The 13,770-nt window shown below is 42.4% G+C and overlaps 1 protein-coding gene across 3 annotated transcripts in view; it reads right to left on the bottom strand.

Annotated features, from left to right (window-relative positions):
- Window positions 1-13,770, bottom strand: part of gria3b (glutamate receptor, ionotropic, AMPA 3b) — a 126,811-nt gene that overhangs the window by 58,406 nt on the left and 54,635 nt on the right. For all 3 annotated transcript variants that reach the window (XM_061233553.1, XM_061233551.1, XM_061233552.1), the window contains exon 4: window positions 6,208-6,395. In XM_061233553.1, coding sequence (XP_061089537.1) covers window positions 6,208-6,395 — 188 coding nt within the window. The remainder of the gene's footprint in view (window positions 1-6,207; window positions 6,396-13,770) is intronic.

The following is a 13,770-nucleotide window of genomic DNA, read 5'->3' as shown; positions in this document are numbered from 1 at the left end:
TGGTACATCAGCATTTTATGCATCTGTGGAACATTCTGTATCACTTCATTTCAAGGGAAAAAAATACTTCTTTCCTCCCTGAATCAAATTATATGTGAATCTATTGCCGCTCAAGCAAAGGCATGCTTAACACAATTATGGTCTGAAAGCCATGTACTGTGCTGGTCTTTTTAAAATGGAGCAGGTTGAGTGGCCCTCTCATTGGCTGCCAGCAATGCATCAGCTCGTGGGTGTCTGGCCAAAATAAATAGATTAAAGCCCAATAACATTGCAAAGCTCATTCTCTCTCAACAAAGCGATCCATTCAAACATAAGAGCCAAACTTGACAATGGTGCAACTACGCTTGGAGCTCCCAGAATTCGATTTCAGAGCTGAGCTCAGCATCAGCATGTCCTTGAAAAACACTATCCAATGCCCCCTCGGCCCAAGTCTGTGTCCCAAATCCACATATTGTAGGGCTGCCCTAATATTTTCTGGTAGGGAATTCCAAACTTGGGCCCTGAACTCTTTGAAAACACTAAACTCGGAATGCATGCATTGCATATATAGAATGTATGTTAGTGTTATAACATTGTATTGTGTTTTCTCTCAAACAAGATGTTTGTAGAAAGGATGACTAGGATAAAAGAACAGTGCTATGTATAAAACATTACAGTTGCATAACATGGTGGGATTTTAATGAGGCAAAGTGTGGAGACATCACGCTTATAAAAATGGGTGGCACACATGCACTGTGAGAGCAGTCTGACACAGGCTTCAACCTACATTTCTCCCTTAGCAGCTGTGCTCCTTTTACACTGCATGCTCAGAGGCCATTTTCTGTGATCTGTGCATTAGTGAAGTATTAGCTACTGTATGCTGGTCTGGTGCCACACTTTCGACTTATAGTCTTATGGGACTTATATGCTTGAAATACACATAGTGCTTGAAATATGCAGCGTAATTTATTTTATGTAATACTGCCTGTTTGGGAATTCTGGTTTAGTTGATTCATCAACTATTTACCAGCTGCACCCAAACACTGAACTCAAGCCTTTGCATCGACTCCGTCCATTCCTGGAACAAACATTTCAGGACCAGGACAGTGTCTCTGCACCACAGATGCACCATCAGACTGTGGGTTTAAGAACTATTTACAAGAGGAAGAAAGAAATGCAACGGAGCCTCACCCATTTCAAAATGGCGGCTGCTCTAGGTGAAAACAAATTGCCTTCAGCTTGTGGGAAATATGGTGTTGGGTGAAGCCAGTGTTTATACTAAGGAGCTGGTCTTGAAAGACGCCCAGCCTTTCGGACTATGTTTCAAACAACCAGAACTGTGTTATGCTACTGTAGTTTCCTTTGTGGCCAGGATCAGTGCCTTCGTTAGCATCAGCGATAGCAAGCTGAGCCAGGATCAGTGGCTTCGTTAGCATCAGCGATAGCAAGCTGAGCCAGGATCAGTGGTTTCTTCAGCACCAGCGATAGCAAGCTGAGCCAGGATCAGTGGCTTCTTTAGCATCAGCGATAGCAAGCTGCACCAGGATCAGTGGCTTTGTTAGCATCAGCGATAGCAAGCTCTGCCAGGATCAGTGGCTTCGTTAGCATCAGCGATAGCAAGCTCTGCCAGGATCAGTGGCTTTGTTAGCATCAGCGATAGCAAGCTGAGCCAGGATCAGTGGCTTCTTCAGCACCAGCGATAGCAAGCTGAGCCAGGATCAGTGGCTTCTTTAGCATCAGCGATAGCAAGCTGCACCAGGATCAGTGGCTTTGTTAGCATCAGCGATAGCAAGCTGAGCTAGCATCGGTGGCTTCTTCAGCATCAGTGATAGCAAGCTGAGCCAGGATCAGTGGCTTCTTTAGCATCAGCGATAGAAAGCTGCGCTAGGATTAGTGGCTTCTTTAGCATCAGCGATAGCAAGCTGAGCCAGGATCAGTGGCTGCATTAGCATCAGCGATAGCAAACTGAGCCAGGATCAGTGACTTATTTCATATAATTGGCGACATCCCCATAATGGTGTTTCTTCTCACTTCAAGGAGACTGGTATTGAGACGACAAGGTGCGAGAAGGGGGTAGTTATTTAGTGGAAGAATCAAAGTAATCAGCACCTTTGAATTCATTGCTTAGCATGTTGCGGACTAGCACCTTTAAAGCATTTCCTTTAGAAAAGTAGCGCATGTGCGTAGAGATCTGTCGCAGAATGTTGCTTTATGCTGGGATACTAAATCTCAGATAGAATAGTACTTGTATTTTTAATGTCAATCTTGTTGGCAAGACTGACATTAAAATGAATGGGTTTAAAAATGAATAGATTAATAACGGTGGTATCTGAACATTGCTAATGTATTGCTGAATATGAGCTAAAATACATTATTAATAATAGTTACATCCAGTATCACAAAAAATAACGTATAGATAGATGTATAATTGCAAATAAATATATTAGTTGGGTTATAGAGTACATAGCCTAAGAATGAGTTTTCATATTATATTTGATTTGCACATTTTCTTGCAGCAAAATTAACATTCTAGGACAACCAGATTGAGCACAACTGGTAAATGAAAGCAGGTCATTGTTTTTTTTTATTGTTAATGGTTTACAGCTTGGGTTAAAAGAGTGCGCTGTTCAGAAACCGTTCTTCACAGTCCGATTAAAAGTATAGCCTCGTCACCTTGAGACCTTTGAGGGAAATCACATTTTCCACCTTCCCCGGCTGACACTCTTTCGCCTTGGGCAGGCATTTGTCCTCCGGCCTGTGACTTTACCGCCTGGCACTGCTGCAGCGTGGGCCTTGAGAAACTCTCCACTCCAACGTTTTCTGCTCCCATCACTTTAATCTGCCAATTCAGTCTGAGCGAGGTACTGTGCTGGAAGTGAGATCCCATCTCTCAGCAGAGACAGATCTCTCCACTCTCCCTTATTGCCCATCCCCACGAGCTGCCGTCCCTAACCCCCTCCCCCCTCGTATCTCTCTGTAGAAAGCATTACGCTGTTTTCTCTGCGTAGAACAGCTTGTGGGCCCTGGGCTCGTCCCAGGAATCCTTTATTCACGGCTCCCTATTCTTTAGAGTGCAGATGAGCATTCCGCTGCTTTTCAGCTGACTCTAGCACAGAGTGCTCCAGAGGGACTTTCAACTGCCAGAGCTGCACACACACACACACATGCATGCATGCGCACACACATGCGCACACACACACACCCATGCACATGTATGCACACATGTGCGCACACATATGCACACACATGTACATGCGCACATATGCACACATGCACACATACACATATGTGCACACAGACACACCCATGCACACACAGACACACGCATGCACACACATGCGCACGTATGCACATACACGCACACACATGCGCACACACACACACATATGCGCATGTATGCACGCACGTATACATACACACTCGCACATACATGCACACACACACGTGCATACACACACACATTCCCGTGCACACACACACACAAGCACACATACACACACACACACACACACACACATTAATATTATTATCATTATTACAGTATTGCTATTACTACTACAAATAATAATCATAATAAAACTATTTATACTGTATAAGAAATATGTATGTAGTACAGTATATACAGTATAGCTTTTATTAGCACGTGAATGACTCGACTCTATACTACCCAGTAATGTTCACTTTGGTTTATATTTATAGTATATGTGGTTTGTACCTTTACAATACAGGCATTTAATTATGAACTGCATTGTGGGAAAAGGTTTGAGAATGGATTGACTGTAGATGTGCAACTGTGGCAATGCTGTTTTTTGGGCGACATGGCTCAGGCAGTAAGAGCAGTCGTCTGGCAGTCGGAGGGTTGCCAGTTCGATCCCCCGCCCGGGCTGTGTCGAAGTGTCCCTGAGCAAGACACCTAACCCCTAAATGCTTCTGACGAGCTGGTCAGTGCCTTGCATGGCAGCCAATCGCTGTTGGTGTGTGAATGAGAAGCATCAATTGTACAGTGCTTTGGATAAAGGCGCTATATAAATGCCAACCATTTACCATTTACCATTTGTAAAGAATTTGAAAGTACAGCTTGTGCAGTTGTTCTAAGACAGAAATGCTAAGCTAATTAAGCAATGATTAATCCATTCACCCATTTTCACAGAACCAAAATGCGGCTTTGGTGGCATTTATACGAGTGGAACTGCAGCTTATGCAATATTATTCTCTTAAATTTGTGAAACAATGTTCACATTCATGGGCTGAGAGGGTGTGTTTTAGTTTATCCTGCTACTCAAGGACAGAATGGCCCACTTACAGTATACAAGCTAGTATCAGGGCATCTATGGTAGGATGTGTTTATGACCTACATTACAGAACGTCCTTGAAAAATATAAGACATTCACTGCCAGTTCTGTATGGCACATCAAAAAAGAAAACTAGAGCATACAGGTATCAGTTTCTTCAGTTTCACCTATTGGAAGGTATGCTTCTTTAACCAAAATGCTGCTTTAACAGTTCTGTGTTAAATTAGATTCCTTAATCCCTTCTGTGATGACAGAGAATAGTGCGCTGACCTGAATTCTACAGAGAAAGGTACAGGACCGACTCAGTAGGTGATCCTTCAGAAATTGCAATATTTATAGACTCTTGGTTTTTTTGCCCATTCAGAATGTCCTCTTGGAGATAGTCAGAAGTCCCAGGTAGGTTTATGCCTTTGGGATGCTAATGACCGAAGTCTTTTTCCCACTTTAAACGCTAGCCCCTCTACATAAGAAGTACAGGATTTCTGAGAGGGGAGAAAAGAGGAAATAAGTAAGTCTGATGGAAAGGTCACAGTGAGACACTATAATGCGAAATAATGAGCCCTCTTTATTTCAGCAGCAGGACCAGATAAGCAGGGGCGCAGAAGAAGAGAAGGCGGGCGGGATTAAGCGGGAATGATTAAACCGAGCCCGTCGAGTTGGGCTGTGTCTGTTCTGCCAATCGCACAGCTTGATCTTGGTCGCAGAGCAGGGTTTTGATTCGCCAGCCAGCTCCTCTGGGCCAAAGTGTGTCAATACCACCCGCAGGACAGCCAGCTCCATTACAGACCGAGTCCCGGCCTCACTGGGTGTCGGCGCTTAGATTAAGACGCTCTCGGTCGGGCCCGCTGCGGAGTGACACCATTTTCCATCTCCTCTCCTCTCAGCCCCCCAGGAGAGACCCCCCGGGCCAGCCAGCTTCCCGGACCCCTTTGCGCCTTCAGCTCCGGCAGAGCCAGGTAGATTAGTCGAATTCGTCTCTTCACAGACAATGCACGCTGAAGTGGTACAGGAGATGTAGTCACGGCAACCGTCCAGAAAGAGGACTGGGAGTCCCTGGCTTTCTCTTTAATTTCAGCACGACTCCCACATTTTACTGAGAGACCAAGAGAGAAACGCTCTGCGCAGAAGGGGGACTGCTCTTGCCAAAAACAGGCACACGGTCACACAGTTGCAGACTGCGATACAAAGATAGGTATTGTAGTCTGATACAAAGTCACACAAATGAATGGTGAACGTTAATAAACTGATTTAGCACTCATTCTAAAAAAAAATGTAAAAAGAAAAGGCCATCAAAGATGCATCCATTAACAAGTATTGCACAAGATTTGCAATATAATAAAGCCAGCACTATCCACAGAAAGAAATAATCGCAAAGGAAATGTATTTTAATGAAAGTTTACTGTGACATATTATAGGGAGTCTGCTTTACAAAAAATTAAATTAGACGTAGTGAATTAGTGCTAAAAGCCATTCGGTAGTAAACGACGACTCTGGGCTGAAATTAAATACATAAAAACAACTTAAAGTCAGACTCATTCAGGAATATTGGAAAGAACCAATATATCTAAATGGAAGCTAATGAGCGGAGCCCAGCACATTGGGAAATTGTAAGCAGCAGTGTGTGGGCTGTGCTGTAGAATTAGGCCCCCAGCTAAGGGGGAGGTGAGGTGCCTCCGCTACTGCCTGATAAACATTTTAGCATTTATTCATCTTAAAACCATTCACCCAGGGGTAGAACGTGGGCCTTTCTTTCTCCACTCCCTAACAGCGGAAACAAGCTCTTCGATTGACGGCTCATGCTCGTTAGCGGGAGATTAATAGACCTGGCTTTTGAGTGTCGATTCTCGCTCTCGGCATGGCGTTGGGGGAATGGCGAGCCTACACAACCAGCCAGGTAGCGGTAAAGGGGTTGAAAAAACGGGCTTAATGACCCTACCTGTTCCAGAATGGTGTTTATCCGATCCACTTCGCAGTCTATTAGGTAGCGCTTCTCCTGTCTCCTGTCCATCTCTTCAATGATGCGTCGATACTCCTGGGGATCTGTCACACTGCCCACTGAGCGCGCGGTCACTTGCCAGTTGTTAGCCACTGCCGCCTCCATGATGGCTTGTAGGATCGAGAAACCTTGGTGGAGACAGAATAACAGACATTTAAGTTAAGAAAGACAAGGGGTCAGCAGTTGGTATAAAGTCGGCTCCAGAATTATTGGCACCGTTAATGAAAATTAAGGGTGCCATAAAAGGCTGCATATAATAAACAATATTGATAATTATCAATATTTTAAGTTCAAACATATGGGAAAACATTTCCTCTCATGTTTCAATGTTTTTTTATTTCGTAATCAAATTTTTTCTGAAAACCACAGGTGCCAAAATTGGCACCCCTAACAATTATTGTAAAAAAAATCTAACAAAGTGAAATTAGCAATACAATTTTACTTATTTGAATTAATCTCAATCTACAGGAACTATATTGGGTCATTCTATCACTTCTGTTTCGCTTCAGTATACAAAATCACTTTGTCAACCTTCAGTATTGAAAATCCAAAGAACTGTCAATTCAGACACAGACAGTGGTTGACCATCACAAGTTGAGTAATGGGTGCTATTTAAGATTGCTATTTAAGATAAATGTCACAATTAATTTAACAAAGTACCAGGAGATCTTGGCAGAAAATCTGGTTGCCCGAGTCTTGGTCATAGGTAGATTGTCCAGCATGTCAATGACTCCAAACATCCATCAAAATCCACACAGAAAAAGCCTTCTCTCCCCATTTTTAACCTTCCCATGCCTGAGTGATGCTGGAACTTGGGTAGGGCTGTTGGCCACACTCTGCACTCATTCAATACCAACTGCACGACACATCCACTGAAATAGTACCTTGATATGAACCAACCAGATTCAATTTTAAGAGTTTTCTATATGTAGTCTTATAGTAGCAGTAACCAAGTACAGTACTTGTTGATGAACAGTACATAGTATTACATGATATAGCACATGCTTGTGTTTGTGTGAAAGAAAGCCTGTGGACTGCGAATGTCTGGGTATGTGCCTGTGACAATGGTTCCTTTGTCATGACAAATTTATGCGATCATAGGTTCGAGCCAAGACTTAACACTCTGCAATGGATGTCTCTGGCACTAAATATTACAGTACTGCGGGGTAAGGTCCTCCAAGAAATGATTCACATTCATTCCGCATAGCAGGGAGTCAGAGAATGAACGTCCGATGGGGGTTTGCTAACGCCGCAACCTAGCTGCAAGGTAAGTGAGTGAGTAAGTAAACCATTCTGGCACGCAATCTCACTCATTAAGTTAGGACCCGCAATCTGTGCTGGCCCTCAGCTCTGCCGATGTGTCGGGGACAGTCACAGGACGGACAGGGAATCTCTCCAGCGCTCCGTGTCTGCGGCCTCACGTCAGCCTGGGGGCCAGAGACCGCAGAGCCGAGCAGCAGACATTCTCTGTTGTCACGGCGATGAATCATGCACCTGGTGGGGATGTTCCTTGAGTCTCTTAAACTTTGCTTTTCTTCGCTTCCTCCTTTGTGTGTGCGCTAAATAAAAGAACCCAGGCGCCGGTGCAGCTGCCCCTTGGAGACGGAAGCCGTAAACACAAACTCTCCGTCGTGTGAAAACTATACCCGTTGTCAGAACCGCAAGACAATGGACTCGTTTCAAACCTTTCAAGGGGTTTGTTCCGCTGTGCAAGGATACTGTCAAGAAATGAAAACACAACGGTGAAAACAATTCAAGTGTCGAGTACTAGCGCGCTGGAGTTTGCTTTGGATGGTGAAATTCTTGGCTCCGAGAATAATTAATCACAGGCAGCATGAAGGTAAACATCACAACTTCCAATAATTATCCTCAGCATGTCTCCTTTAATGTCCTTGCGCATTCAAGTAATAAATAAATGCAAAAATAAAAAACATTTTAGAACTACAGGAAGGATATTGAATGATTATATTATATCAGTGAAGCAAAAAACCCCTCAAAAATGTATGAATGTGAATAAATTCCCTTCGGTAAAAACATAGGAAAGTTATTTGTTTTAAGATAAGAAGAGCACTAATATGTGTGACACAATACCTATGAATTATTTATACAGCGACGTGTGGAGTGGCCACATTTCCTGGGCATGTACTAATCCACAGAAGCAGGTACATATCCTTTGCTAAAATGTGAGTGCCATAAAAAAGTGTGAGGAGAAAGAAAACAGTTTGCTTGTTCCCAGCTGAAGGACAGAGCGATAGCGAGTGTGTTCACTACCTCGTTGCTGTAAATCAAACACAGTGGCAGGACATTAAGTAGAGACAACATAATTGTTTTTAGACGGATGTGCAATAAGCAATTTTTCCGTTATCTGTGCATTGGGCTCTGCTGATTGCTGTGTTCTTTTTTTTGGGGGGGGGGGGGGGTTGCTGCAGACATTGACAGCACTTTGTCCTCAGATGAGCACAGGGAAACACTGATTCCATCAAATGATAAATATCATTCCAGGGGAAGGAGCAGTCGCTGCTGATTCTGTTCACTTGCTCAAGGCGTCTGAAGGGAGACGGGACTGCCTTTTCAAAGGTAGACTGCCTGTTAAACACTCTTCACACCTCCTCCCCCACCCCAGAACAAGCTTCTTGTTAAACACTGGTCTTCTGGCACCTCCTCCATTGTCTGGGACAAACGACAAAAATGATTGCTCACAGGCAGTCTTTGTGCTACTGCAGCAGGTATAGTCTGTGCTAATGGGGCAGGTATAGGCTCTGTGCTAATGGGGCAGGTATTGTTTGAGCTAATGGTGCAGGTATAGGCTCTGTGCTAATGGGGCAGGTATGGTCTCTGTACGAAAGGGTCTAGTATGTAGGTTTATTTATTTATATGTGTATTTATATAGGCTCTGTGCTGACAGGGCAGCCCTGTTGCTGGGGCACTTCAAAGTCCCCAACATGGCTCTCTCCTGAAATATTCCAGAAGCAATGGGTGCACTGCCCATTGAGTGGATAAAAATCTTCATTCAAATGCCCAGAGGTGCTAAAGCGTATGATGGACACATCCCATACAGTATATCTGTCCAGTGTAAGCACAGATCACGGTCAGATGGAAACACCATGTGACCTCTGCTCCCGGCGATGATTCCTCAGCAGTTCAGACATGAAAACAGAGCAGTGCTTTCACTCTTATCCAGCCGAGATAAAGTGTCCCTGGCCCTGAATTAAAAAAAGTCTTCTAAGAACCGTGGAAAAACCCATGGTCCACTTCTTGAGCGGGTCTGTGACAAGATATTGGATTACGTCTTCTGTGTAATGCTTGACATTTTAAACATGTTAGTGACTGCTGAGGAGAGAGGGAGGATTTGGGCGGATTTAGAAATTTGTCCTTCACACTTTTTTCGTTTTTTTCCCCATCAATTACTTCTAAGCTGATACCGGTATTATGTCCAGTGCTGTTTTATGCTGAAATACGCGTGTCATTGAATTTAAATCATTGCTTTTCTTTTCACATTCAGGTCAAATCTTTTGAAGTCTAAACCTTGTCTGCACTGAAGCTTCATGAATTATGGAAAAATGTTGTTTGTTTTTCCCCACATTTTAAAATGCACGTACCGAAAGTCATCTTAAGGTGAAACGAGCAGAGCAGCTGTCACTGTTTAAATGACTTTGTAAAGTATGCCAAAGCCATTTACAGTTAAGTTCATTTTGTGAACTTACAGCGTGAATCATTATGAGAGTCAAAAGGAAGGTTAGACAGTGGCTATTCTCCAAAATGAGGTAGACCTTTAAGAAGAGACCGCAACTGAACCACATTGGACAACTTCCCTAACACAATGACAGTACCTTGCCATCCTTGTTGACCTGACATCATTTTCAACCAATTCTTTCTTGAACATATCGAGCATGTGTGCTGTTATTTCAACGCACCTTGCTTTTGGACTGGCAGATGTCTTGAACAGTTAAGGCTGCTAATGGAAGTCTTGAGTGAGTGCCATTATCTCAGGAGGAGAATATAACTGGGTCAAAATGGCCTCTCTGTGAATGGCCTGGAGGTGGGGGTGGTGCAGGGGGTGTGTGGGGGAGGGGGGTGAAGGCACCTCTGGGGTATTTTCTGGGATGTGCAGTGCTGCGGAGGGACTAGAGGGCATGTCACTTTGATTTGCACTGATTTTCATGCCTAGTTTCTTTTCTCCTAACATTTTATTTTTTCGCAGTATTTCCTTTAGTACTGCAGTGTTAAGAGTTGCAGTAAAAGCTGAGAGTGTGGTGTTGAGGCAGTGCCATGCCAAAATGACTTTCAAAGTTTGAGTTCATATTCAATTACAACACCACTGATAGACAGCTGATGCAACAATCATGAATTGGAGATCTACACCAATATCCTTAAGTGCTATTGATCTACATAAAATCTAATAATATTTTACCACAGCCTGTACAGAAGAGTGCCTTGTGGTATGTTTCAGATGAAATTGATAATCCAATTATGTATGAAATTATATTGAACATTCAAATTCTGCAAATCTGTAGAAAGGCCCAATTTAAAATTATGTGCCATGTTTAAAAAGATTTTTGACCTTGCATCACATCGACAGGCTCTGTTAGTCCGGTAAGATTTAATTAGGTCAGCTACCCAAGAATGGAAGCAATTTCACCTGGTTCCACAGAGAATGTTAATAAAACAGTCAATGATGATTCAAAAGCGGCATCTTCAAACAGCCCGATTTTACATTTCTGCACAGAATCACTGTAATTCCCTGCCTCTATTCCAGGATGAGAAGGTACAAAGACCACTCAAACAAAGCACTCACAAACTAGCTCAATTGTTTTTTCAAAAGCTTTTACTTTATATATGACTGTGCAATAGCAGGGCTTAGATTTAATCTATGGTACAAGGTAAAGAGAACAAACTGTATATAATATAGACGTTTGGTTTCCAGGACAAAAACTAATTTTAAAAAGGTCTTGTGGGGTGAACAGAAGAGGGGTACAAGGATTTATGTTTCCGATTATATAAAGAGATACATAGGATTAGAGGGCCTATTACCTTTAACCTTACGTATCAGAATATCTAAAAAAGTGTACTTGAATATGAATTCATAACATATGCAGCAAATGACTCCAGAAGCAACCAACGTAATATGAATTAGGCCCCATTGCAGAAAGGTCAGAAGTTACAGCATACTGTATCATCTTCTTATGAGGAAGACTGACAGGACACTTGATATATACAGTAAATGTACAGTACAGAACAATTGATGACAAAATATTAACTTCTTCTCAAGTTATTTTTTCTTGGTTTTGCTGCTGTTGAGTGCAATTAAGTTGTTATGAAGTTTCTGCAAAGTTAGCCCGGTCATCAGCACTTTCAAGTATTTGTTCAGTTAATATGTAAATTTGATGGCATGACTTCCAGTGGCAATACTGAACATAACGCTGTAGGCTGGTTCTCTGAAGTGTGCTCCTTATCAGAGCCCCCAATGGAGGACAGACTGTGTTTACGGTGCTGACACGGCATCAGTTTGGTTTCAGAAAGAAACTGTCACTGCTCATATTGCGCTATTGCCCCAATCATTCTGCAGCCTCTGCAGATTGCCCCCACAACAACCAAGCTGAAATAGCATTATGCAAACCTTAGGCTTTCCACGCTTTCCATATATAGTGTAATCATGTTTGGTGTCATGGGGAACAAGTGGGTGTCATTGATGGTGTGGTACAGCGCTGAATAAAGATGGAACACCATTCAAAAGTTAACGGTACAATAGGTCATTCAAGTTACCTATGTGATAGCAGCCAACTGTACTACAGGTTAACCTGGTTTGATTGGCTAACAGAGATAATGCATGAAGGATGACTGATGTTACTGCGATTTTGTTGTGATAGTGTCTTACTTTGATGTTTTAGGATTTTTCTTTGATCTATGTGTATAAGGGGAAGGGAACTGGTTCTGGAAGACTCGTCAAAATAACCTCCTGCGTGCCATTCGTGAATAGCCATTCCACTACACTCACATTTTGTACCATTTGATATTGCTATTATTAAACACACTGTTAAATAAATTGCATTCTCTTTAACCTGGCATTCCTCTTTGACTCGAAACCACAACACACCTAGCAGTTTTAAGGTCCTAACTCAGGATATCGGCACCCTATAGTCATAGTCACCTATGCGCTAGTGCCGTCACAAGATACACAAATATATCATTACAGGCTACACACGCCAGAGGCACGTCTGCATCTACCAAGATAGATAATTATCCTTATAGAGCCACACTGCTGGCAAAAAGAGGTTATGTTCCCTCCTTCTTTGGATAACTGTTAGCTCAGAGGCAAGGTATAAAAAAAAAATCTGGAGTCAGATAAACACGACAACATTAAATTAATCCCTTTCTAGTAGCACTTAGAATACGACTACGACACAGCATATACTTCTGCTGTTTGTTAAGAATCTGGGGAGACTCCAACAATGCCTGCAGCATTCACTCTTCAAAGCACAGCACCTCAAAAAGTTGTCACCTCTCAGTTCAACAAACAACAGAGATGCAAGAGATAATCACTCCGACTAATTTATTTGCACATTGATGCATGGCATTTGGATTTTGTTCATTAAAATTATTTCGACATTTCTATCCCTCGTCTCAGACAATATAAAATGCATTTTAATAAACTGGTAAAACTATTAGCCCCTTGAGGATGAGAAGAGAGCTGTATTAATGAATTTTAGCTCGTTTGTCTGCAGTTCCCTTTGGATCTCCCCTGAAGATATGAGGCTGTGCTGTTTGAGGAGAGACTAGCTCTATTAATCAGTCTTCCTCATAACATCAAATGTAGTAGAACCCTGAGGAAATTCTGCTGCTCTGCTCATAACAAAACAGGATAAATTCAAAATCTTAAATTAATGACACCCCCTCATCCAGCCATGTTGTTTTCCAGCTATAAGGGCTGATCAGAAAGTGAAGAATAAAATCCTGTTAAGATTTGGAAAAAGATTTTGTGCCTTTCGCGTTTTTCAATTTTTTATGGAAATTAATTTGTGGAAAAGATTCTTCCCTGAATTTAATTAATTGTGTAGTCAGTCTTTGAAACTCTTTACAGAAGTTTTAGTGCAAATGTCAAAATAAAGTTGAAGGACAACTACTAAGCTTACAGTGTACCACTGAGAATTCCAGTTCGGCTATAACCTATACTCAAGCGGGAACAGTTGTGCTAGCAGAGATAAAATGTGCAAAAGATATGAGCAAACATAAAATATACTTTATTGGCTGTACTGACTGAACTGTATCTCTCTCCTGTTGGATTATTTATTAAAATGTACCAGCACATCAGCTCCATACAAATGGAAATCGAGGTAGTATGGTTTTCCTTAGGATATCAGCGTAGAAATAGATAAGAACAAAATACAAATTCGTGGCCATTTGGTATCAGTTGATCAAAACTTCGGCATGGAACGGTTTCGCCAAGCCACATCGACAACACGGGGCCGCTTGGTAAATTAGCATACACAGCCACTCGGAAACGCA

This window comes from Conger conger, chromosome 3 (assembly GCF_963514075.1).
Source record: "Conger conger chromosome 3, fConCon1.1, whole genome shotgun sequence".
Classification (NCBI taxonomy): Eukaryota; Metazoa; Chordata; class Actinopteri; order Anguilliformes; family Congridae; genus Conger; species Conger conger.
This window is presented reverse-complemented; position numbering and strand designations above follow the sequence as displayed.